Raw genomic sequence first — 24,261 nt, 5'->3', positions numbered from 1 at the left:
CCATCCCATGGCTGGGACAAAACTCTGCCTGGGAGCTATCCAGAGGACCCAGTCCTCCAGATGATTTGAGAGCCAGCTGACTACCAATTTCTCGGTTATATTAGCCAGGGCTGGACATAGAATGATTGCTTAATAATTAGGCAACTTGAAGCAGTGTGCCTGTGTCTATTTAGGAGTGATTTGATTCTGCTCCTGTTATGCGAGACAGACACCTTTTCTAACTCAAATGAAGTGTTAATGGTGGTGGTGATTAGTGGCACAACTGTCAGAATGTGGCTTTTAGCATTGGACTAGGATCAATTCCTTCTTGAGAGCCTGACTTAAGCTTCTGGAGAAAACGACTAACTTCTGAGTGTGTTTTATAATGCGTAAGGGCAGTATTCCAGAAATGGCTTCCTGTACTGTGGCAGTATTGTCTTAATTTCTGTTGAACACAGGGAAGGTTGATTAGTTTTTTTAATAAAAGTGAGACATTCTTACACAATACAATTGCTAATTCTTCACTTGGTTTCTACGAGGGTTGCATACTCAATATGTTATTGACCCTGGCAGTGAAACACCGGACCATGGATAAAAGTTGCTGTAAGAAGCTGGCAACATTGAAAATAAAACTTAAACACCTGCACAAAACACTGGCCTTGTAAAGCATTACCTGGAGTTTATATTGTGCGTGAGGTTCAGTGGAGAGTTGAAAAGGATTTGGGCCAAAACATTCCGGATCCTTGGGGCAAGGCCAGCAGAATCATTAGTACCAAGGTTCCTTAGCACCAAAAGGCCATAAACGTTTATTAGTGCATGGGGAAATTGATGCTTACTTATTCTTGGTGCCAATAATGCTCGTTAGTGCCTGTGGCCATTGATGATAATAAATGCTTGGCCCACCCATCGATCTTATTGCCTATGGACTAACAAAGCGACTACTGCTTTGGGACATGTAGAAATATTACATCCGACTTCTGCTGGGGCCCCCGAGGCTCATTAATACCCAGGCCTTTAATGTTCATAATTGTATTCGGCCATTGATGCTCCGGGAGCATTAAGGCTCTTCAGTTTTTCCAGACATTACAGCCTGGAGTCAATGTAATGATCCTTGCTGGCTGGGCCTATTGACAATAATTACAGCCTGGTCACATCATTAATACTTTTTACTCAAAGGGACCATTACGCTCATTAGTGAGCCTGGGCATTGGCTGGCTGTCATTGGCAGTCCATTCATGTTCAATGCTTCCACTGATTATTGGCTGGGGCCACTGGCTGTGCTGAGACTCAGAAATACATAGTGGCGGTATGGCTCATTACTACCCAGGGGAACCTCCATCTTAATTTAGACCTGAGTCCATTGATCATAGGGAAGTATTCTATTTTCACATATTCAAATCACTAAGTATTACTGGAAAACACCTTTGGTAAGGTTTAGTTAAAGATTACCAGAAGGTGGTGAATGCTGCCTTGAACCCAACCCCTCACAAGGCTGTAAATTCACCCTTTAAAGTATCAACTAAATATACATTAAATATCATTTCATGCATACACTAAAAATTACATCTTTTATTCAGTATCATTGCTGAGCAATATTTGCAAATTGTGCCATTATACTTCTTATAGAACACAACCATACACTATCCAAGACACCTGCAAATAATGTTACATAAGAAGTATTTCTTTGTGTAGGATAACACACCATCAACAGACCAACAAATCAATGGATCATGCCTTCAATACAACACAATTTTACTACATGACAGTACATATCCAGACCAAAACATAATTGTGCCATTGCTAATTAATTTCAGGCCTCATCATTAATTTGATGACTGAATCACTGCGAGTATCATACATTCAGAAAGAGAGAGAGAGTGTCTCGCGTTGTCTCTAATTCTCACATGCTTTCCACTTGTCAGCTATGCTGGCAAGGTGAAAATTAAGGTTAAAATCTTATCTTAACTGGTCAATTTCCTATCTTTTGAGAGAATTAGAAAAAAAGAGATATGTCTTTGTTGAAGTCGTGATAGTTAGGAATTCAATCGCTCCAGGGATAATGCAGTGATTAGAGCAGGGGTCTCCAACGAGTAGCTCGGGAGCTACTGGCAGCTCGCCAGTACCTTCAAAGTAGCTCTCCGAGGTGAAGTCAAGCCCAGTATCAAATTCGGAGAGTAGGCACCTATTAAAGAAGGCAACACTGCTGATCTCAAGATCCTAAGAGTGACAGTCACCAAACCTATGGCAGTAACTCATACTAAACACCCAAACACACAATGTATCGGCCTATAGGGCCTGCCACTTGACAGTCTGTATCTAATCTCAATTTAACTAAGCCACAAGAAGATTGACCATCTTGTATCCCTGCTTTATCAGTCACAACATATATGTGAACAGTGGACCATAAAAGAAGTACAACAGAAGTAGCCTGAGCAGTAATGAGTGCTGACCCACCAAAGTGTGGGACTGCAGGAATCCGAGTGTGTCAGTTGGGTGTATAACCAGCTCAAGACCTGCGGAGAACAGGGCATGATCCAGACCACAGAAAATGAAGAGACTCATCAGCATTTATGTGCGTCCATAATAAACACGATTGCTTCTTGAAAGATACGCCTCGTATCAAGGCTCACCAAATGTGTATGCTAGCCCCATCATAAGGGTGTTTTCTCTGACATAATCGTGCTCATTCTTGGTCAACCTTGACTATTTGGGGTATTTTTAGTATTGTTGTGGTATACTGGCAGCCTTCATTTACATACTGGGAGAATGACTGGCCTACATTTACCTAATCCTGCTGTAATAATAGTCATTCCTGATATATGGTCTCTGCTCTGACCCTTATGGTTTCTAGCCTTAGCCCAACTGCCCTAGTATTATGGTGGCCATTACTGGCATAATACAGGCATCTGTGGTGCTGGGGTGAGCATCCATGGCACAAGACTGTAATACCTGAAGTAGTCGGTCCATATGAGGCAATTGTACATGGGAGTACTTGATGAAAATGGCAAGCTGCTGTTTTGGGACCGTGCATTTCCTAAAATATGAAAACAGATATTTTAAAGGCAGTGTTTGTTTTGAAAAATTGGTTTTCTTCTGGAAATTTGAGTTAGTTTGCCCTCAGTTGCACTTTCAGAAACTGATGAATGATAATTCAAGCTGAGCTGGAGATATCTACTGTTGTACTTATATACTTTGTGCCATAGAGCATGTCAAGATTTGAATGTTACTTCATAAGTCAGGTGGATTTATTTTATATTGATGAATGTTTTCCTAGCATTCCTGATGGTAATCGCACCAGGAATACTTGGATGGTAACTACTGATAATCCTGCTTAGGGTTGTCATAGTGTAGCCACTATTTTACAGTTATAAAATTTGCTAGTAGCTCAGGAAGACTTTTCTTTAGTAGAAGTAGCTCTCACTTCAGAAAAGGTTGGAGACCCCTGGATTAGAGTATTTATTGCAGAAACATGCATATTCTGTATATTCACTGAAGACCCTTCAAAAGAGGAACACATGGGTATTATTCTGAAAACCCCACTCCTTGTCAGGGTCCTGATCTTGTGCGGTAACATGTGTTCATGTATTTCAAAGCAACCATGCCCTAATATTTATTGACAAGGCAGCTAACACGTCTAACACTAAATGGTGGAAGATGAGGAGGTGCTGTGATTTCTATTTCTATGCATAACATGTTTTAAGCTTTAACATACCATGAGGGCAAACTGGGTCTATCACACGTACACACTCACACACTCTCTTTCTCTCTCCCCAAAACCAAAATACAAAGATTGTGATGAGTGAATTTCATCTTTAATCAAGACTAACAGGGTGGTCAACTTGCACGCTGCACTAGAAGGGGGGCATTTATACTATGCCGATGCCCAGTCATTTTCATGCCACTGGTAGGGCAAAACTAAAGGATACTTTGTCTTCCCCAGTGTTTAATTTCCTCTTCTTCCAAACTCCTATGTCAGTCAATAGAATGTATTCTATACATGCATTTCAACAGTATAATGTTTGTCTGCAAACGTAATATACCAACCAAGTAGAAATTACAAACAGTAGTAAGATTAGAAGGTAAATATTTAGGAGGTTTATAAGTACAAAAGTAAGTTTCTGTTGCCTTCTTCCCACCCACACTCAACCATCTATCACATATATTCAGTCTCTTCTGTGGGGTCCTCCATAACCTCAATGTGTCACATCACCTCTTCCTCCTCCTGTTTCTAGAACCATTAAAAACATTCATTTTAGAGGATGCCCTCACCAATAGCTAAATACACATCTACCTGAAACTGGGCTTCTGCAGAGGGAACTCAACTTAGGCTTCTCAATCAAGTTTTAAAGTTGTATAAAGTATGTGCATCACAGTCGCCTTTCGTCCATACTTCTTTTTATTCTCTTTCCTGTTGCCCTACACACAAGACACATAACCCTAACATTTATAACACTTTTGGGTGTTTATATTGCTTAACTCTTTTGGTTTTCTGTTCACATTATCATTTTAGTATCCTGGTAAATTTTTAGCCCTGAGCCTACCCTCCCACAGCCGGGTGTTTTCCGGTGTTCTGTTTTTACCACTGGCTCTTTTGTCTGTACACTGCTTTTCTTGGCAACATATTCTCCTACTTCTAATAAGCTCTTGTCTGAGGACATTGAAATCTTCTCTTCCTTTCATTGCCTCTATGTAACGGAAGGCCCTTGATGAAAATTACCTTTTTCCTGGCTTGCCCTGGGCGCAAAGCCATTCCAACTCCTCATACTTTTTTACCGGACTCGTTCCTGCATTCCCTTTTGCTCACAATCTCAGTTTTCGGTTACAAAGTGGAATACAAATTTCCACCATCATCGCAGTGATGGCTACCTGTGATCACTAGCAATGGTTCAACATCTGAAAGATCCATGCTCACCTAATGTTTCAGTCTTCGTAAAATCCACTCTTCCAAAAGCGTCTTCCTGTACCATCTTAACTGCTCCTTGGAGACATTGGATTTATTCCTCATGGTCACCAGGCACTGACTGCTCTATCTACCTAGCTTCCTCTCTTCTTGCGCCACTAATTATCCAATAGGCAAGCCAACAACGTTGAATCGGTCCATCTATCTTCCTCACACTTATAATCAAGTCTCTCTGTGATATTGCCATCCCTACCTAGTGCAATGTGTCCTCATTTTATGCGAGCTCGTTCGCAAGCACCTCCCTTTGATTCAGTTTGTTTGACTTCCTGTCATCCTTCAACTGGAATGAGCTGTCATTTGGCTTAAGGGTAGCCTCCCCCATGCTCGCCTAGGTAAAATCTCTTATAAAGCACATGCCTCAACTGGAAGGTTCTCCTAACTCCCACCACTGGCGTATCGACCTGCCGCCGCTGCTACAGCACGGAATGCATTCTGATTTTGTGGTGTAGCTTATGGACAACTAGTACAGCTCTCACAACTCATTGCACAATCCTCTACTATTTTACATAGAATGTGTATTGAATTTCAAGTTAAATTGCGAAACAAATTATTAAATATAAAAAAGCAAATACTCACAGAGGCGTCACTCCTTTTGGAAGTCCTAAAGCGTTGACGGGTGTAGGAGGGGGCTCCGATGGTAACATGGAGCTGAGGAAGGCTGCGGGAGTCTGTCCAGAGTTGGAAAATCTACCAATTGGTGAGGGCGAGGGGCTGTATGTTGGAGAGGGGCTTGAGATAGGCAAGGGAGGGGGCGGGGGAGGAAGCGGGAATGAATCCGAAACAGGAAATGATGTTGTAGGACTTATTACCGGGGGAGGAGGAGGAGGCGGTGAAGGTGATGAGCGGGACCAGAACGCATCCCCTTCACAAGGGAATGGTTGAGAGAAAGGAGCTGATGGACTTCGCCCAAACTGTCTTTGGGGGGTAGACGGCGACATGGGCGAAGTGAGGCTGGAGGTGGATGAGCCCGACGAAGGGGTAACATAACCTGAGGCAGGGCTCATATTCTGAGCGGCAATGAACTGCTTTGGCCGCGCATAGTTGAAGGAGCTGGCCGGCTGCATAGCGGGCGATTTGTGAGAGTTAAGAACACTCATTTGCACAGGGGACGTGATGAACTGGCTGGATTCGAGCTCCTGCAATGAGGGCGGTGGAGGAAAGGTTGGGGATTGGGGTGGGATCTGCTGAAGACTACTTTGCTGTTGGAGAAGCCACTGATCAGCCTCTTGTTCTAATCGAATTTGGTTCTGCAACTGCTGTATTTTCAATGGGTCCCTGCAGGAAAAAGACAGAATACGTGGTTAATTGTATCAAGTTTTACATTTTGATTCCATTCTGACAATGTCCAGTGCATCCATATGAATGCTGTTACTCGCGGATACTAGGATCGGCCCGGCCACTAAGCATTCATTAAACAATGCATTATTCTACACCAAACTGGCCCTCAAGTACCTTCTACGATTCACTTCTAAACAATATGAAAAACAACTAAATTCGATATCAGCTGCTGCCTTTGATTAAGTATTGTAATCTTTTAATGAGCCTACTGAGAGAGGAAACACAGTACTAATAATTCACCCAAAAGTATTGGTCAATTAATAACTTCTACAATTGTAATAAACATCATGAATAGTGGATGTATGCACATAAATATTTAAAATAGTAAACATTTCAAGTTCATAAGCTTTTATTCGATTTGCACATACAAATCATACAAGCATAATAAAATACATAGTTTTATAATGTTAATACACAATGTTCACACGGGAAATACAAAAAAACGAAAGGGAGAGTAGGAGACATGAAAAAGGCTAGTGGGCAACAGTCTTTTCTTTAAAAACAACTAATTAGTACGACAATATAAAACGTTCATATGTGTACAGACAGGAAATCAAAAGATTTGTCATAACGAGTAGACCCTTGTTGTTTGCTGCCTGTTGCTGCTTTCCACGGACACTTTTTTTGGACCCTGTCAGCCCTTCACGACTTGCGGAACCCGCTTCGCGGGTCCCGCTGCGCCCCAGAGGTCGAGGGTAATTTGTAACACACCTGCGTGGGAGGACCAGGGCTGCGAGCGTGCGGGGCAGGACTTCCAATCCCAGAAGCCCCTGCACACCGCGCCTCTGACCAGCTGGCCGCTCTCCCTGGCCATCACCACGCCCCGCCTTCAATCCTTCAAAGGGCGGTAATTGACTTCCCGACGTGGGAGACCCTTGTTGTTTGCTGCCTGTTGCTGCTTTCCACGGACACTCTTTTTGGACCCTGTCAGCCCTTCACGACTTGCGGAACCCGCTTCGCGGGTCCCGCTGCGCCACAGAGGTCGAGGGTAATTTGTAACACACCTGCGTGGGAGGACCAGGGCTGCGAGCGTGCGGGGCAGGACTTCCAATCCCAGAAGCCCCTGCACACCGCGCCTCTGACCAGCTGGCCGCTCTCCCTGGCCATCACCACGCCCCGCCTTCAATCCTTCAAAGGGCGGTAATTGACTTCCCGACGTGGGAGAACCTTGTTGTTTGCTGCCTGTTGCTGCTTTCCACGGACACTCTTTTTGGACCCTGTCAGCCCTTCACGACTTGCGGAACCCGCTTCGCGGGTCCCGCTGCGCCCCAGAGGTCGAGGGTAATTTGTAACACACCTGCGTGGGAGGACCAGGGCTGCGAGCGTGCGGGGCAGGACTTCCAATCCCAGAAGCCCCTGCACACCGCGCCTCTGACCAGCTGGCCGCTCTCCCTGGCCATCACCACGCCCCGCCTTCAATCCTTCAAAGGGCGGTAATTGACTTCCCGACGTGGGAGACCCTTGTTGTTTGCTGCCTGTTGCTGCTTTCCACGGACACTCTTTTTGGACCCTGTCAGCCCTTCACGACTTGCGGAACCCGCTTCGCGGGTCCCGCTGCGCCCCAGAGGTCGAGGGTAATTTGTAACACACCTGCGTGGGAGGACCAGGGCTGCGAGCGTGCGGGGCAGGACTTCCAATCCCAGAAGCCCCTGCACACCGCGCCTCTGACCAGCTGGCCGCTCTCCCTGGCCATCACCACGCCCCGCCTTCAATCCTATGGACTTCCTATTTAAGTGAAGGCTATTACCCGCTACGCGGGAGCGTCCCGGGAGAAGCCCGGGACAAGGGCGGGACCGTCTGTGGCCGAAGGAGGCCGGGCTGGGCCTACTCTCTTGGATTTTGTCCACAGCTTTTGAGCTCAACTATTGGTTGAGATCCCCCGGCAGAGTTTAACTCACTACGGACATCATGCCGTCCCCGGTAAGAGAGAGTACTCCATCTAAACCGGGCGTGGTTAAAAACCGGACTCTTGAAAACTATTTTTCCCGGGCAGTAGGGGAGGGGGATAAAGAGTGTAACCTGTCCAGGTTAAGGGCAGAACGGAGACGCTCAATTGATAACATGAAAAATACCCTCCTTGGAGATCACGTTATTACACCCAGGGAAGAGTTGTCTAGAATTGATGATGTCCCATTACTGCTGAGGGATTGCACTAATGTTTCGCCAGGGGCAGTTATGAGTATAGCACCAGCCAATAGTCCTAGTCCAACTAGGGCGACAATTGATTTAGTGTCCCAATTCCCCCCAGCGCCCAAACCTAGGAAAGCCACATCTAAGCCATCTAACACCCAAGTAGTTTTCGGACCCCCTCCCAACAAACGTAGGAGGAAATCCAAGGGTAATCAAGGAAAGAACCAACCCAAGGTTCTACATTCGGACTTTGGTAAGTCCTTAAAAACCCCAGTGTTAGTAGAAAAACCCCCGGAGGATTCACACCCAAAACCCATTGCTTATAAGGATCCAGCTCCTGGCACAATAAAAGAAACAGGAGCTGTTATTGCTAATATCCCCTTGTCTGTTGTCCCGCTTGGAAATGTAGAATTCCTGCTAAGGTCCCTGCTATTGCCGATCAGCGAGAGTATTAAAAAGATAGAGATCAGACTAACTATTTTGGAGGCGACATTAGGTAGTCTGAAAACTCAAGCTGGCCGACAAGGAGGGCAATCAGATCCCATTCTCCCTACCATAGTGCCCCAACCGACGGCAAATAGTGTTGCCAATCCAGTCCCCTCACAAGCCGCGAATGTGGCACCCTCACAACAACTTTTAAGGCCAGAGCCAGTCATATCTAAACCCCTCCCTGCGAATACGCACAACCAACCGCCAGGACCTGTACCCCCGGCACAGCTGGGAGGTAATACCATCCCGACCCCTTTAATGAAGCTCACCCTGAGACCACGAAGACCTAACTTACCCCCAGAAACTAACGCTTTTACGGTAGTCATGGCGGGTGTCCCCCCACTTGAGGCAGGCGAAATGGAGGACTTTTGTGCCCTGAAAAGCAGGGTAATTAAGTGGTTAAATATAAACAGACCCCTTCCGACACACTTCAATAGTGAGATCATAATGGTAAGAAGGGTGCCATGGGTGGGGAGAACACAAAAATCCATAAAAGGGGACTGTATACTAGTGAGTTTCAGGGATACAGGTACGGTGGCATACATATGTCAGGGAAAAAATAGCTCTAGGGAATCCACCATCCAAACCCTTCATGTGTCTTTCTTTTTTCCAATTAGCCCGGTTCCATTTCAACAACCCCAAATTCATGACACTTGGGAGAGGGTTGGGAGGAGGGGGAGACACCAGGCCTTACATCCCAGACCGATAGCTGGTCGACTGGAACAACCATTTTATTCCCACAATCAGTTCAATTGCTTGTATGGACTAGAGGGGGTCGATTGACATAAAGATAACACCCCCCAGGGCTGTATTGAAAAGGGCGACCTGGCTGAAATATTGGAGGGGCAAAGTTTTAAGGCTTCACCAACTCCGGTGATTGGCGTGGGGGATTCAATGTGCGCGGAACTTGAGGCAATAGTTAAAAATAATAATGAAGGAGGGGTACATGAACAGGCAACGCAAAGGCCAATGTTGGAAATAAGATCAAGGGACCCGGGGGGTGCAGAATGGAGTGGAGAGGGGGTGAGATTTATCTCATGGAATATAGCTGGTATAGCGGGCAAATTTCATAATAAGGAATGGGTTGACTACATTAGAAAATTCAATATCATATGTGTACAGGAGACATGGGCTGTGGAGAATAATTATCATCTGCAGGGGTACAAGTGCTTTTTTGTTCCCGCCCGAAAATCTAGTTCTGGGAGAGCAATGGGTGGTTTGTCCCTCTATGTAGATCTAGTTCTCCCAGGCACCTGGTCCTTCCCAGATTGGTCCTCACATGGGATCCAGGCAGTTCGGTTCCATGGAAAGGGGCTACGATTTTCTGTTTTTAACGTGTATAACTCCGAGTCAGCAAATAACCTTACCCCGGTATTGACTGAACTCGACCAAAGGCTGGGTCAAGAAATCGTATCTCAGAATAAGGGCCCATCCCATGGGTTGCTTGTGGTGGGGGATTTTAACTGTCATCTCTGTCCGGCACTAATTAAAGCAAATACAGATTGGGCGCAATGCCCAATTGAGAAGGGGCCTCATTTTTCTCATTCACCTACCGGGGATGCTCTTAGGTTGCTTCGGCTTAAGTATGACCTAGAGCATACCATCAATATGATAGGCCCACAGTCGGACGGCACACTCCCACCGACTTTTAAAGGCAGGGGTTGTTCATCTATTATAGATTACATTTTGGTCTCGAGATCCCTGGTCAATAAAGTAACTAGTGTAGGGATAGACTGGAACAGCTTCAGTGACCATAACCCGCTTGTTTTAATGCTTACATATAGGGCGGGCCCAGGACCTAATGTCCACCGTCTAATAGGGGAGAGGGTCACTGATCAAGGCAGGAGATTGAAGTGGTCTAGAATAGATGGGGTAAAATTTTATAAAAATTTGAGTAATAAGGGTCTGCGGGCCATAAACGACTGCCTGGACCTGGAAGTACAGGGCACAAGATTATTAGAAACGTTTGACCATATTGTAAATCTAATAGATGGGCTATTAAGGACCAATGCGCCCACACGCAACCTGGTCAATCCCCGGTGGTTTGATCAGAATTGTTCTAAAGCACTGAGGGAACTGAAATGCTCTCTTAAGTCAAAACCACGGGATCCACAAAAAATCAGGGCAAGTAGAGAGAAATACAGAAAAGAGACCAAAAGGAGGAAACTCGCCTTGCAGGCAGAAGCTTGGGCAGATCTGAGAGAGGCAGGGGAAAGAAGGGATCTAGCGGGGTTCTGGAGTATCATTAATAAACCGACCTTTTTAGAAAATGATTCTCCGGAAATAGGGGCCAATATCCTACCGGAGCAGTGGGTTACCCACTTTAGGAGTTTATATAACCACGAACCGGGTATCCTTGTAGAGCCATCAGTAAATCAAAGTCAGGCTCCCCCGGTAGCATTCACTCTTAAAGAGATTATTGTAGGGATGGAAAGCCTAACTAAGAACAAAGCCCCGGGCCCGGACGGAATTCCCCCTGACCTCTTTCTTAGTAATATAGACCTATGGGCCCCCCTGATGACTAGGGTCTTAAACACCGCTATCTTCTGTGGTCTCCCCCCATCATGGTCTAAAGCGATTATAGTGCCAATTTTTAAAAAGGGCAACAAGGATGACCCTAGGTGTTATCGGCCTATTTCCCTGATTGACGTTTCGGCCAAACTTTTGGGAAGGGCAATTCTGAATAGATTGTCAGAGTGGACCGAAGAGAATAACATCCTCTCGGATACCCAATATGGGTTTAGGGCAGGGAGGTCCACTAGCGATCAATGCCTGAACCTATATATGCTGACTGCCAAATACACTCTGGCCAGTGATGAACCCATTTATATGGGATTCATGGACCTGGCAGCAGCATTTGACCACGTCAATAGAGGGAAGCTGTGGGACATGATGGCAGGCTTGGGGATCGAGAGTGGTCTAATCACCATATTAAGAGAGCTGCACAGTGACACCACGGCCAAAGTAAGATTTAACAGGGAGGGGGGATTGTCTGACTCCTTTTCATGTAAAAGTGGAGTCAGACAGGGTTGTATCCTTGCCCCTTTTTTGTTCTCCCTTTACATTAATAATTTGGAACAGTCTCTCTTGGGTTTAAAAACAGATTCTCCAAGGGTCGGGTCGCGGCATATCCCTGTCCTGCTCTATGCAGACGACGCGGTTTTGCTTGCGCGTACACCCCGAAGCTTGCAAACTTTGATAGATGGGTTCGTTAAGTTTATGAGTGATCTGGACCTATCTGTCAACTTAAGTAAGTCTTATGTGCTCGTGGCAGGCAAAAAATCTTCTTCTAAATCCTTTTACACAATAGGTACCCATCGTTTAGAGGAGGTTAAAACGTTCTCCTATCTCGGAGTAACCTTTGATGGTGCCCTCCAATTTAACCCCTTGGTGGCAGAACGCTGCAGTAAAATGATCGCCTCCAATGGGGCTATAGCTGGTTATGGCAGGAGGCTGGGCAGGTGGAGCCCTGAACAGGTGATGATCCTGTACAGCTCCATAACATGTTCTAAAGTAAGCTACGGGGCAGAAGTTTGGGGCTTTGTGAACACTGCTAGAATTGAACAGGAAGAAAATAGACACATGAAATCTATCCTGAGGGTACCACCTAGTACTGCTGGACATATAGCTCATAGGGAGCTAGGGAGGCCACACCTGGTTGACTCATTAAAACTTAGGCCAATTGTGGCGTGGCTTAAAATTTGGGCAAACCCAGATGCATATTTAAGCATAGAAATTCTATTGGACTGCTTGGGTAGGACTCACTGCATGCGCATCCCTTGGCTCAAATATGTGAGAAACACTCTTGAAGAGTTAGGGTTTGGAAATCTCTTCAGGAACCCCACAACCATCTTAGCACAGCACAAGAAACAAGTAGGGGAAATTTTCCTAGAGCGGAAAACCCAATGTCGTGCGGAGGCTGAAGGAGAGAAAAAGTCCGTGAGGGCTTATAACTTGGTGAAGAGTGTGGAGGGTATGGAGCCTTATCTGTATCTTGTACATAACGCACAGGACAGATTTCTTATGTGTCGTTTCAGATTGAATTTGCTTCCTTTTATGTTGGCTACTCCGGCAGGTTTTACTATGTCAATCGAGCAGAAGGGACCCTGCGGCTGCGACAATTTGTCTCCGCAGGATTCCCTTCATTTTATTTTGCTTTGCCCCTATTTTTCTATGCCCAGGCGTAGATTTCTAGTAGACATATTAAAAAAAGCCAAATTGGAACATGCCAGGGATGCTTTAGTCTATCTGCAACAAGCTGCCGACCCGCTAACCTTATGCTGTGTCATGAACTTTATCAAGGTGGCGGTTCGATTAAGGATGACGAGGGGAGAGGAATGAATGACCTGGGATTTTATGTTTTAAATTTATGGCCCTGTATGTTGGGATTTTATCGTATTATTCATGTACAAGGATCTTGACTAAGATTTCATGTTTTCTTATCTATGTATATATATGTGTGCTTTTATGGTGTTTTTTAATCACCGAATAAAGATTCTTGAAATGAAATGAAATGAGTAGAGTTTCCTGGCAGCTGTACTTTCCGACATAACAAATCTGGACCGCTTAAACTGGCATAAAAGGGTAAAAAGGGTAAATTTAGGAGTAAGGGGACCATACAATACATACTGTGGACATCAACATATAAAAATTAATCCTTCTTTACAGTACTGTTATAAAAACTTTTATGTACAGACAGGAATGTATTAAGAAAATAGCAGCACTATACAATTCCTGGCAGCTGTATATCACAAGTACAGACAGGTAAGTATAAGAAAATTTACAGTACTATACTTTTCCTGGCAGCTGTACATTTCAAAATATAGGTGGCTAAAAAGAAACAGATATCCACGTTCTCCAATGAGGATAGTAATGTCAGTGCAGTCTTTGTGGAACGGGTATTGTACTTTATAAAAATGGGCTTGAGGTATTTTACCCTAAGAAAATGAAAAAATCTGCAAAAAAGTAAAAAGTGGCAGCAACTCTGGCGTGAAGTACTGTCACATGGGCAGGGTGTCTCAGATCTAACTTTCTGGTTTGGGAAAGCGACAAGATGGTGGACGATACCCAATCTGACACGAGTTAATACAAATTGATGCGAGGGACGGGTCACGTTCACAAGGTAAGGTTGAAGCCCCGGAGTTAATTTCAGGTCCTTATAGAACTTTACGGTGGCTAACTTACCATATACTTTATCTCGCTCTGCCTTTTTAAAGTTTAAGAACGTTGACTTAATTTCTTTTTTAGGGATAGAGACTGCCTGCTCAGGATCAAGTAACACATCGATGTTAAATAAAAAGTGATACCAGAAATAAATGTATCTCAACCACTGTATACGCGATGAAGAATGGTCCAAACCTATACAATCAAGAATAATATCTTGAGTGAATCGAGTCTCTGGCTTAGCCCAAATAGAACGCCACAGTAAGAGTGGCCGAACGGCTGCTAAGTCAGATATAAACTCGATCCCAACCTCATCATGGATCAATTGAACAGAGGCGGAAGGAGGGACACATAACAATCTCTTTAAAAACTTATTTTCATCCATTTGGAGGGATGGGTAAACATTTAATAAACATCTTTTCTAATAATATCATTGTTTAAAAGAGGTGAATATCATAGGGGCTGAGGAACATACTGATAACTTCACTGTGCTCATGAAACCACAGGCCTAGATTAACTAAGGATTGGGGGTACTTGCACGGTGATGCACAATTTGGCACTGCACCAGCAGGCTTTACAGAGGTAGGTAAAGCGACACAATGCTTTGCATGACACGAGTGGCGCAGAAAACCTTCCTAAAACCCGTCATACCTTACAAAGTTAATGGCGCAGAAGCCAATATTGTTGAATCTGGGACCAAGATGCCACTACCGAAGTGTATCATCATCAGAGGGTTCAGAGTAAGCAGGATATCTGATGTCAGCCATGGTGTAATGCCTTTCTCCTCACTGAGTCACCCTGGTGCAGTAAACAGGGCAGACATTGTCCAGTGTGAGTAAGTCAGGTGTGTGACTCATTGTAGTTGAATGTCGCAAAACAATAACATGCCCTGGAGGGATGAACCTTTAGACCACGTGCCAAATTGTTTATAACTGAGTATGCCCTCCTTGACTACAATGTCAACATTTCTTACATTCTGCTAGAACACTGTTTCCAAAGAAAACATGAGAAAAGTGCCTAGATTGGTCAATTGTTCACTTTCAAGATGGCCCCTCTAGCACTCTGTATTTATTTGTCTACAACTCTTGCCATTATTTGCAGTCGCTGTGTGACTAAGGAGTCAACCTGCAGGCTGGCAGGAAGTCAACCTGGGGCAGCAAGGGTACCATCAGCCCAAGTCAAGCATGCCATTTCTTAGTAATATGCAGCTATACATTGGGATGCTATGTGCCCTGCTGCAACTGCACCTGCGACACTATTGATAGCTATGCCACCGTTGGGAAGAACCAAGCATGGGCCATTCTGGACGGGTGGAGTGTTTACCAGACAATGCCGGCCAAGGACACATTTCCTACTCACTGTCTGAGTGGGGTTTATAAACGTTTCCCGCTCTCTCTCTTTCTGTAAGTCTATGAAGAGAGGAGTTTTGACCAGAAACCGATTGTGGTCCTTTCTTATTGTAGATGCCTGAGCAGATTTATTAATCTTAAGTATGATGACTGTCAATACCTGTCCTGAAAAGGGCGTAAGGGCATCTCTCTTATGAAGTAAATGGCTAGAAATACCCCTCCCAAACAGGGCGAAAGGACAAACCAGTGCTGGAGCACCTGACAAGCAATCACTGCCCTGAAGACGGTAATAGGGCACACCTGTGCTCAAGTGCCTGACTAACAGTACCTGTCCTGAAGAGGGTGCAAGCGCACACCTGTAGTGAAGACCCTAACTGGCAATACCTGTCCTGAAGAGGGCGCAAGCGCACACCTATACTGAAGACCCTAACTGGCAATACCTGTCCCGAGGAGTGTGTGGGGTTCACCTGTGCTCAAGTGCATGACTGGCAACACATGACCTGAACAGGGTGCGAGTGCACACCTGTACTGAAGACACTGACTGGCAATACCGATCCTGAAGAGTGTGGGAGTGAACACCTGTACTGAAGTCTGACTGACAATATCTGTCCTCAATAGGGTGCGAGAGCACACCTGTACTGAAGCCTGACTGACAATATCTGTCCTCAATAGGGTGCGAGAGCACACCTGTACTGAAGACCCTGACTAACAGTAACTGTCCTGGAGAGGGTATGAGCGCACACCTGTACAGAAGAACCTGACTGACAATTCCAGTCCGAAAGCGTATGCGAGTGCACACCTGTACTGAATAACCCGACTGACAATATCTGTCCTCGATAGGGTGTGAATGCACACCTGTACTGAAGAACCTGACTGAAAATATCTGTCCTCAATAGGGTGCGAGAGCACACCTGGACTAGAGACCCTGACTGACAGTACCTGTCCTGAAGAGTGTGCCGGGCACACCTGTACAGAAGAACTTGACTGAAAGTACCTGTCCTGAAGAAGGTGCGAGTGCACACCTGTACTGAAGAAACTGACTGACAATACCTGCTCTTGAGAGTGTGCGAGTGCACACCTGTACTGAAGACCCTGACTGACAGTACCTGTCCCGAGGAGTGTGCTGGTGTTCACCTGTGCTCAAGTGCATGACTGACAACACATGGCCTGAAGAGGGTGTGAGTGCACACCTGTACTGAAGACCCTGACTGACAATACCTGTCCTGAAGAAGGTGCGAGTGCACACCTGTACTGAGGACACTGACTAGCAATACCTGTCCTGAAGAAGGTGCAAGTGCACACCTGTACTGAAGACCCTGACTGACAATACCTGTCCTGAAGAAGGTGCGAGTGCACACCTGTACTGAAGACACTGACTGGCAATACCTGTCCTGAAGATTGCGCGAGTGCACACCTGTACTGAAGACCCTGACTGACAATACCTGTCCTGAACAAGGTGCGAGTGCACACCTGTACTGAAGACACTGACTGGCAATACCTGTTGACCAGCAGAGCGACGGACCTTCTGCCACGAACCTGGGGGCATTTCAGTGACAGGGGCATCTACCTGCCTCACTGACGCTTCCCGCCGCCGCCTGCTCCGTTGTACACCGGGAGCGGCCGCCGAGAGGGGGAGGCTTCGAACCACAAGCCCCAGCAGCACTTGGGAAGGTGACGCCCACAAACGCGCACGGAGGCGCTTTAAATCTGCGTGCTGCCTTCGGCCGAGTGGGTTGACCAGCAGACCGACGGACCTTCTGCCACAAACCTGGGGGCATTGGAGTGACCGGGGCATCTACCTGCCTCACTGACGCTTCCCCCCGCCGCCTGCTCCGTTGTACACCGGGAGCGGCCGCCGAGAGGGGGAGGCTTCGAACCACAAGCCCCAGCAGTACTTGGGAAGGTGACGCCCACAAACGCACTCGGAGGCGCTTCAAATCTGCGTGCTGCCTTCGGCCGAGTGGGTTGACCAGCAGACCGACGGACCTTCTGCCACGAACCTGGGGGCATTGGAGTGACCGGGGCATCTACCTGCCTCACTGACGCTTCCCCCCGCCGCCTGCTCCGTTGTACACCGGGAGCGGCCGCCGAGAGGGGGAGGCTTCGAACCACAAGCCCCAGCAGCACTTGGGAAGGTGACGCCCACAAACGCGCACGGAGGCGCTTTAAATCTGCGTGCTACCTCCCGCCTCGCGGGACGGGCGGAGCCCGGGCAGAGGGCGGGCCGTCTGTGGCCGTCCGGGGACGACGAGGGACGGGACGGGCCACCCCCTCGGCCCGAGCGGACTCTTAACAACTGAGCCAGGTATTGCACTTTGAGTGTCTGGAACTCAAAAATTCTATCGAAGCCCTCCACAAAATATTTAGATTAACTTAACGGCGGCACAAAGAGGCCCACTAGAGAACCAAGCTGGGTAGCTATTCGTAAAATTGTGGGACTCCCATTTAATGCAGACTACCTAAACTAGTTTATTTTACTTTTAGGCACTAGAGTGATTTAGTGGGAGATTAAAAGGAAAAATGTCTAACCATTCCAACACACGTTCGGCTGTGAACAAAACTAACAAGAGAGAGACCCCTAAGCAAACACGAGTGGCAACGAACGAGTGTGCCCTCCCGAAGGGGAACAAACCTACAGCAATTGACTTAATGTTAAAAAAAGTCATGGGGGAAATAGAACGTATGGAACGGAGTTTATCCTCCTCACCCAACTTCAGTGTAATCACCCAAACACCCCCCAGAGACCCAACAATAGTAGAGAGTCCAATTGTGCATGGTAACGTGACCCAATCAAACAATGACCCCGAGGATGTCCCCTGTGCACAAACCCCGGGACAAGAAACTTCTGGGTGCAACGAAATGATCCATCAGGTAAAAAGGAAGAGACAGGGGAGGTCCAAGGGACTGCAGAAACAAAGGAAAGTACCAGTAAGAGGCAATCCCTCAACATGCACACAAGAGTATATACTAGTAGAAAATCATTCTCAAGTAGAAACTATTCCACCGGGGTGGGTCGAGACAATAGTCGTAGATCTTAAAAAACATCTAGAATCCTTTATGGCGGCACAATTAAAGCCTATCATTAGCAAGGTGGACAAAATAATGTGTGAGCTCTCCAAACAAAGCAAGGCGTTAGAGAACACATTGGTAAAATCTGCTGTTGGTGTAACTCAACCTACTGAGGTGGTCACTAATGATAATGTAAGTAAAAATAGAGTGCAAAATAACAACTGTGTCAGTCACACTCAACACACAATTGCCCAGATACACGAGGCCCCAAAAACTGACCAAATCCAAAGAAGGGGCTCTAATGACAAATCGAGGGGGGGACACACTCACAGCATGAACCCCAAAAATACGGAAAAACCTCCTTTACAACCACTAATGCAATGGAGACAGGAAGACCGCCCTCAGAGGGACGAGAAATACGATCATTGTTTTACAGACTCCGACCCCTTCTATACCACTAATAGTCCCGCCCCACATATAGATCTCCCCCCAGAGGCTAGCCCATTTGTAATAGTTTTTGCAGGGGCGCCAGAAATTAGGCCTACAGAGAGAGAATCACATCATCAATTACTCACCAAAATCTCCAAGCCCAAGGGACGAACTCTGGGAGAGCAAAAGGAGGCCTAGTAACATACGTAGATTTAGACCTGAATGGCACCTGGTCACACCCAGACTGGATGTCAGATAATACACAAGTAGTCTCACTACAACATCACGGGGAGAGGCTACTTTTCATAAATTTTTATAATTCTGGGCCGGTGGAGGGGAACTTTCCCGTATTAGCAGAGATGGAGAGTAGAATAAATGAGGAATTGGATTTATGGATGAAGGGGCCAGAGCCAACTGTCCTGTTGATGGGGGACTTTAATTGTCATCTATGCCCCAAACTATTCCCTATATCTGCTGGCTGGTCAGCCTGCCCCCTAGAAAAGGGCCCCCATTTTGCACACAATAAAGAGGGCACGGCTCTGATGAAGCTACTAGATAACTTTGCGCTCACTCATGTTATGGATTTAGCTGCACATAAAGCAGGGGAATCCCCAACACCCACATTCAAAGGGAGAGGTGGGGGGTCCATAATTGATTATATAATGATCTCTGCCTGCGCTAGAGAGCAGATTATAAAAACAACAACAGAGTGGAGCCCCTTTAGTGATCACAACCCCATTTCAATAGAAATTAACCGTAAAGATTTAATTAGGAATAACCCAGGGATGGTCAAGGAAACCCAAATCCAACCAATAGACCAGGGGAGACGTGTAAGGTGGTCAATGATTAATCCGCAAGAGTTTTACTCTAAACTAGTGGGCGAAGGGAAAGATCATATAGAGACCTGTCTAGATCTTTCAATAGAGGGCAGAGGAGTGGTAGTAGCCTTTGAATCTCTAACCAAAATTGCAGAAGGATTATTAAAAACTAAGAAGCCCGCAAAAGAGTCACCCTTTCCAAGATGGTTTGATACAAACTGCTCAAGGGCCCTAAGAGAACTAAAGCAAAGTCTAAAAAAGGCCCGAGGGACAAGAATTAAATTATCCGTTGCAGACAGAACTACAAAACCCAGGTAAAGAAAAGAAAGAGTGCTCTCCAAAAAAGAAGTTTGGGCAGACCTTAGGGAGGCTGGTGAAAACCGGGACTATGCACAGTTTTGGAAAATTATAAATAGACCATGCTTCCATGACTCAAGCTCCCCCGCCATTAGCTCTAACATATTACCAGAACAATGGATCACCCATTTTAAATCCTTGTACAACCAGCAGGAGGTAGACATTGGAGATGGAATATGGAAGGGGCCAAGGGCAGAACAACTAGAATTATCTTTGGAGGAAGTCCTAAAAGCAATCCTAGGGCTGACACGAAACAAGGCCCCAGGCCCTGATGGTACCCCACCAGATTTATTCCTTAGTAATACCGATTTATGGGCTCCAGTGATAACGAGAGTACTCAATGCAGCAATCAAATCGGGACTTCCAAGATCATGGTCCACTGCGGTGATTGTCCCTATATATAAGAAAGGCTGTAGGGACAGCCCGCAGTGTTACAGACCTATATCGTTGATTGATGTCTCTGCCAAAGTACTCGGGAGGGCGCTCCTCAACCGCCTTATAGATTGGACTGACACTCACAACATCCTGGTGGATACCCAGTATGGGTTCCGAACAGGCAGGTCAACTAGTGACCAATGCCTCAACCTATACCTCCTTACGGCTAAATACACCAAGACGACTGATGGGACCATGTATATGGGATTCATGGACTTAGCAGCAGCTTTTGATAACGTCAATAGAGCTAAACTATGGACACTCATGTTTAACTTGGGAATTGACCCAGATCTTATTAACATTCTAAGGGATCTGCACTGGAACACCACTGCCAAGGTCCGCTATAGCGCGGGGGGGGTGAGTACCGATCCCTTCCCGTGCTCTGGCGGGGTGAGGCAGGGGTGTATCCTGGCGCCGTTCTTGTTCTCCCTCTACATAAACGGCTTAGAGAGTGCCCTGATAGCACTGGGGACTGACTGCCCAAAGGTGGGCTCGCGTCATCTGCCGGTACTTTTGTACGCTGATGACGCGGTCCTCCTTGCACAAACAGCAGTTGGACTGCAGCTTTTAATTAAAGGATTCTCTGACTTTATGATGAATTTGGACCTCTCCGTCAACCTGACAAAATCCTTTATCATGGTAGTGGGGAAGAAACCACAGAAGAAATTTGTGTTTAAACTAGGGGATCATGTCTTGGACACTGTCAACTCATTTCCGTATTTGGGTCTTTTATTCGATGAAAGGTTCAAGTTTGCCCCTTTGATAGAGGAGAGGTCTAGGAGACTAGTCTCAGCAAATGGGGCCATACTAACCTTTGCCCGACGAATGGGACGTTGGTCTCCAGAGCAGGTGATGACATTGTACAGATCGGTTAGCATCTCAAAGACTATCTATGGAGCGGAAGTGTGGGGTTTCAGGGATGCACAGCAGATACAAAGAGAGGAAGACAAATTTTTTTAAAAACTTTTGAAACTTCCGATGAGCATCCCAGCAGCGATAACACACGAAGAGTTGGGCACCCCATACATATCTGACCTGATCAGACTGAGACCAATATTGGCCTGGATTAAAATTTGGTCAAACCCCAATGCGGAACTGTCCAGACAGATCATCCAGGATTGCCTGCGGAAAGATAGATGGCTCCAAATCCCCTGGCTGAAATACGTCAAAGATACATTGGGGGACATTGGCCAACATAGGTTATTTCTGGACCCCGCAACTGTGGATATATATTGCAGACACTCTGTACAAAAGCAACTACTGGAACAATATGATTGTAGGAGGAGGGAGCTCGACTCTTTTAAACCCTCGGTAGTTGCTCATTCGCTTGTTAGCAATGAAGTGGGCATGGAACCGTATCTCTTTTTAATGTACAGTCAACATGAGAGGTTTTTAATGACTCGTTTTAGGCTCAATTGGTTGCACAACATTTTAGCTTATCCGTCTGGATTTACGCAAACAATTGAGCAGAAGGGTGCCTGCGGCTGCGACAATAGGTCTCCGCAGGACACCCTTCATTTTGCATTACTGTGCCCTTTTTATAAAACACCGCGTCAAAGATTCTTGGGGGATATTTTAAAGGACTCAAATATCATCCATGCCAAATCTGCCTTATTGTTTCTGCAAAGAACTACTGAAATACGAACTTTGTTTGCTGTCATGAGTTTTCTAAAAATTGTGTTCAAATTAAGAAACACAAGGGGCTGACAAAGTCGGATGAAATGGGATGGAACCAAAAGGTCATGTGGTGCCCTTTGTCATACCTTTGTCATACCTGCCCTTTGTTCATACTATTTACAAAACCCTTTTTTTTTAACTTGGCTCTCTTTTTCAATGATGATGTTCAGTACGTTTTTATGTGATCATGTATTACTATGTATTTTTATGATGGTTTTTAACCTTCGAAACAAATAAAGAACTGAACTGAACTGACTGACAATACCTGCTCTTGAGAGTGTGCGAGTGCACACCTGTACTGAAGACCCTGACTGACAGTACCTGTCCCGAGGAGTGTGCTGGTGTTCACCTGTGCTCAAGTGCATGACTGACAACACATGGCCTGAAGAGGGTGTGAGAGCACACCTGTACTGAAGACCCTGACTGACAATACCTGTCCTGAAGAAGGTGCGAGTGCACACCTGTACTGAGGACACTGACTGGCAATACCTGTCCTGAAGAAGGTGCAAGTGCACACCTGTACTGAAGACCCTGACTGGCAATACCTGTCCTGAAGATTGCGCGAGTGCACACCTGTACTGAAGACCCTGACTGACAATACCTGTCCTGAACAAGGTGCGAGTGCACACCTGTACTGAAGACACTGACTGGCAATACCTGTCCTGAAGATTGTGCGTGTGCACACCTGTACTGAAGACCCTGACTGGCAATACCTGTCCTGAAGAAGGTGCGAGTGCACACCTGTACTGAAGACCCTGACTGGCAATACCTGTCCTGAGGAGTGTGCTGGGTTCACCTGTGCTCAAGTGCATGACTGACAACACATGACCTGAAGAGGGTGCGAGGGCACACCTGTACTGAAGACACTGACTGGCAATACCTGTCCTGAAGATTGTGCGAGTGCACACCTGTACTGAAGACCCTGACTGACAATACCTGTCCTGAAGAAGGTGGGAGTGCACACCTGTACTGAAGACCCTGACTGACAATACCTGTCCTGAAGAAGGTGCGAGTGCCCACCTGTACTGAAGACACTGACTGGCAATACCTGTCCTGAAGATTGTGCGAGTGCACACCTGTACTGAAGACACTGACTGGCAATACCTGTCCTGAAGATTGTGCGAGTGCACACCTGTACTGAAGACCCTGGCAATACCTATCCGGAAGAAGGTGCGAGTGCCCACCTGTACTGAAGACACTGACTGCCAATACCTGTCCTGAAGAAGGTGCGAGTGCACACCTGTACTGAAGACACTGACTGCCAATATCTGTCCTGAAGATTGTGCGAGTGCACACCTGTACTGAAGACTTTGACTGGCAATACCTGTCCTGAGGAGTGTGCTGGGTTCACCTGTGCTCAAGTGCATGACTGACAACACATGACCTGAAGAGGGTGTGAGCGCACACCTGTACTGAAGACCCTGACTGGCAATACCTGTCCTGAAGAAGGTGCGAGTGCACACCTGTACTGATGACCCTGACTGACAATACCTGTCCTGAAGAAGGTGCGAGTGCACACCTGTACTGAAGACACTGACTGGCAATACCTGTCCTGAAGATTGTGCGAGTGCACACCTGTACTGGAGACCCTGGCTGGCAATACCTGTCCGGAAGAAGGTGCGAGTGCCCACCTGTACTGAAGACACTGACTGGCAATACCTGTCCTGAAGAAGGTGCGAGTGCCCACCTGTACTGAAGACCCTGACTGACAATACCTGTCCTGAAGAAGGTGCGAGCGCACACCTGTATTGAAGACACTGACTGGCAATACCTGTCCTGAAGAGTGTGCGAGTACACACCTGTACTACAGAACCTGACTGGCAATATCTGTCCTGAAGAGTGTGCGAGTGCCCACCTGTATTAAAGACACTGACTGGCAATACCTGTACTGAAGATTCTGCGAGTGCACACCTGTACTGAAGACACTGACTGGCAATACCTGTCCGGAAGAGTGTGCTGAGGTTCACCTGTGCTCAAGTGCATGACTGGCAAGAGGGTGTGAGCGCACACCTGCACTTAAGAACCTGACTGGCAATACCTGTCCTGAAGAAGGTGCGAGTGCCCACCTGTATTGAAGGCACTGACTGGCAATACCTGTCTGGAAGAGTGTGCGAGTGCCTACCTGTAC

The 24,261-nt window shown here is 46.4% G+C and overlaps 1 protein-coding gene across 8 annotated transcripts in view; it reads right to left on the bottom strand.

Annotated features, from left to right (window-relative positions):
- PALLD (palladin, cytoskeletal associated protein) overlaps positions 1-24,261 on the bottom strand; it is a 1,062,357-nt gene that overhangs the window by 124,450 nt on the left and 913,646 nt on the right. For all 8 annotated transcript variants that reach the window (XM_078677029.1, XM_078677030.1, XM_078677035.1 and 5 more), the window contains one exon: positions 5,516-6,214. In XM_078677029.1, the coding sequence (XP_078533155.1) occupies positions 5,516-6,214 (699 nt within the window). The remainder of the gene's footprint in view (positions 1-5,515; positions 6,215-24,261) is intronic.

The sequence above is a fragment of the Lissotriton helveticus genome, chromosome 2_1 (genome assembly GCF_964261635.1).
Source record: "Lissotriton helveticus chromosome 2_1, aLisHel1.1, whole genome shotgun sequence".
NCBI lineage: Eukaryota > Metazoa > Chordata > Amphibia > Caudata > Salamandridae > Lissotriton > Lissotriton helveticus.
Note: the sequence above shows the minus strand (reverse complement) of the source record. Positions and strands in the feature narration are given on the sequence as shown.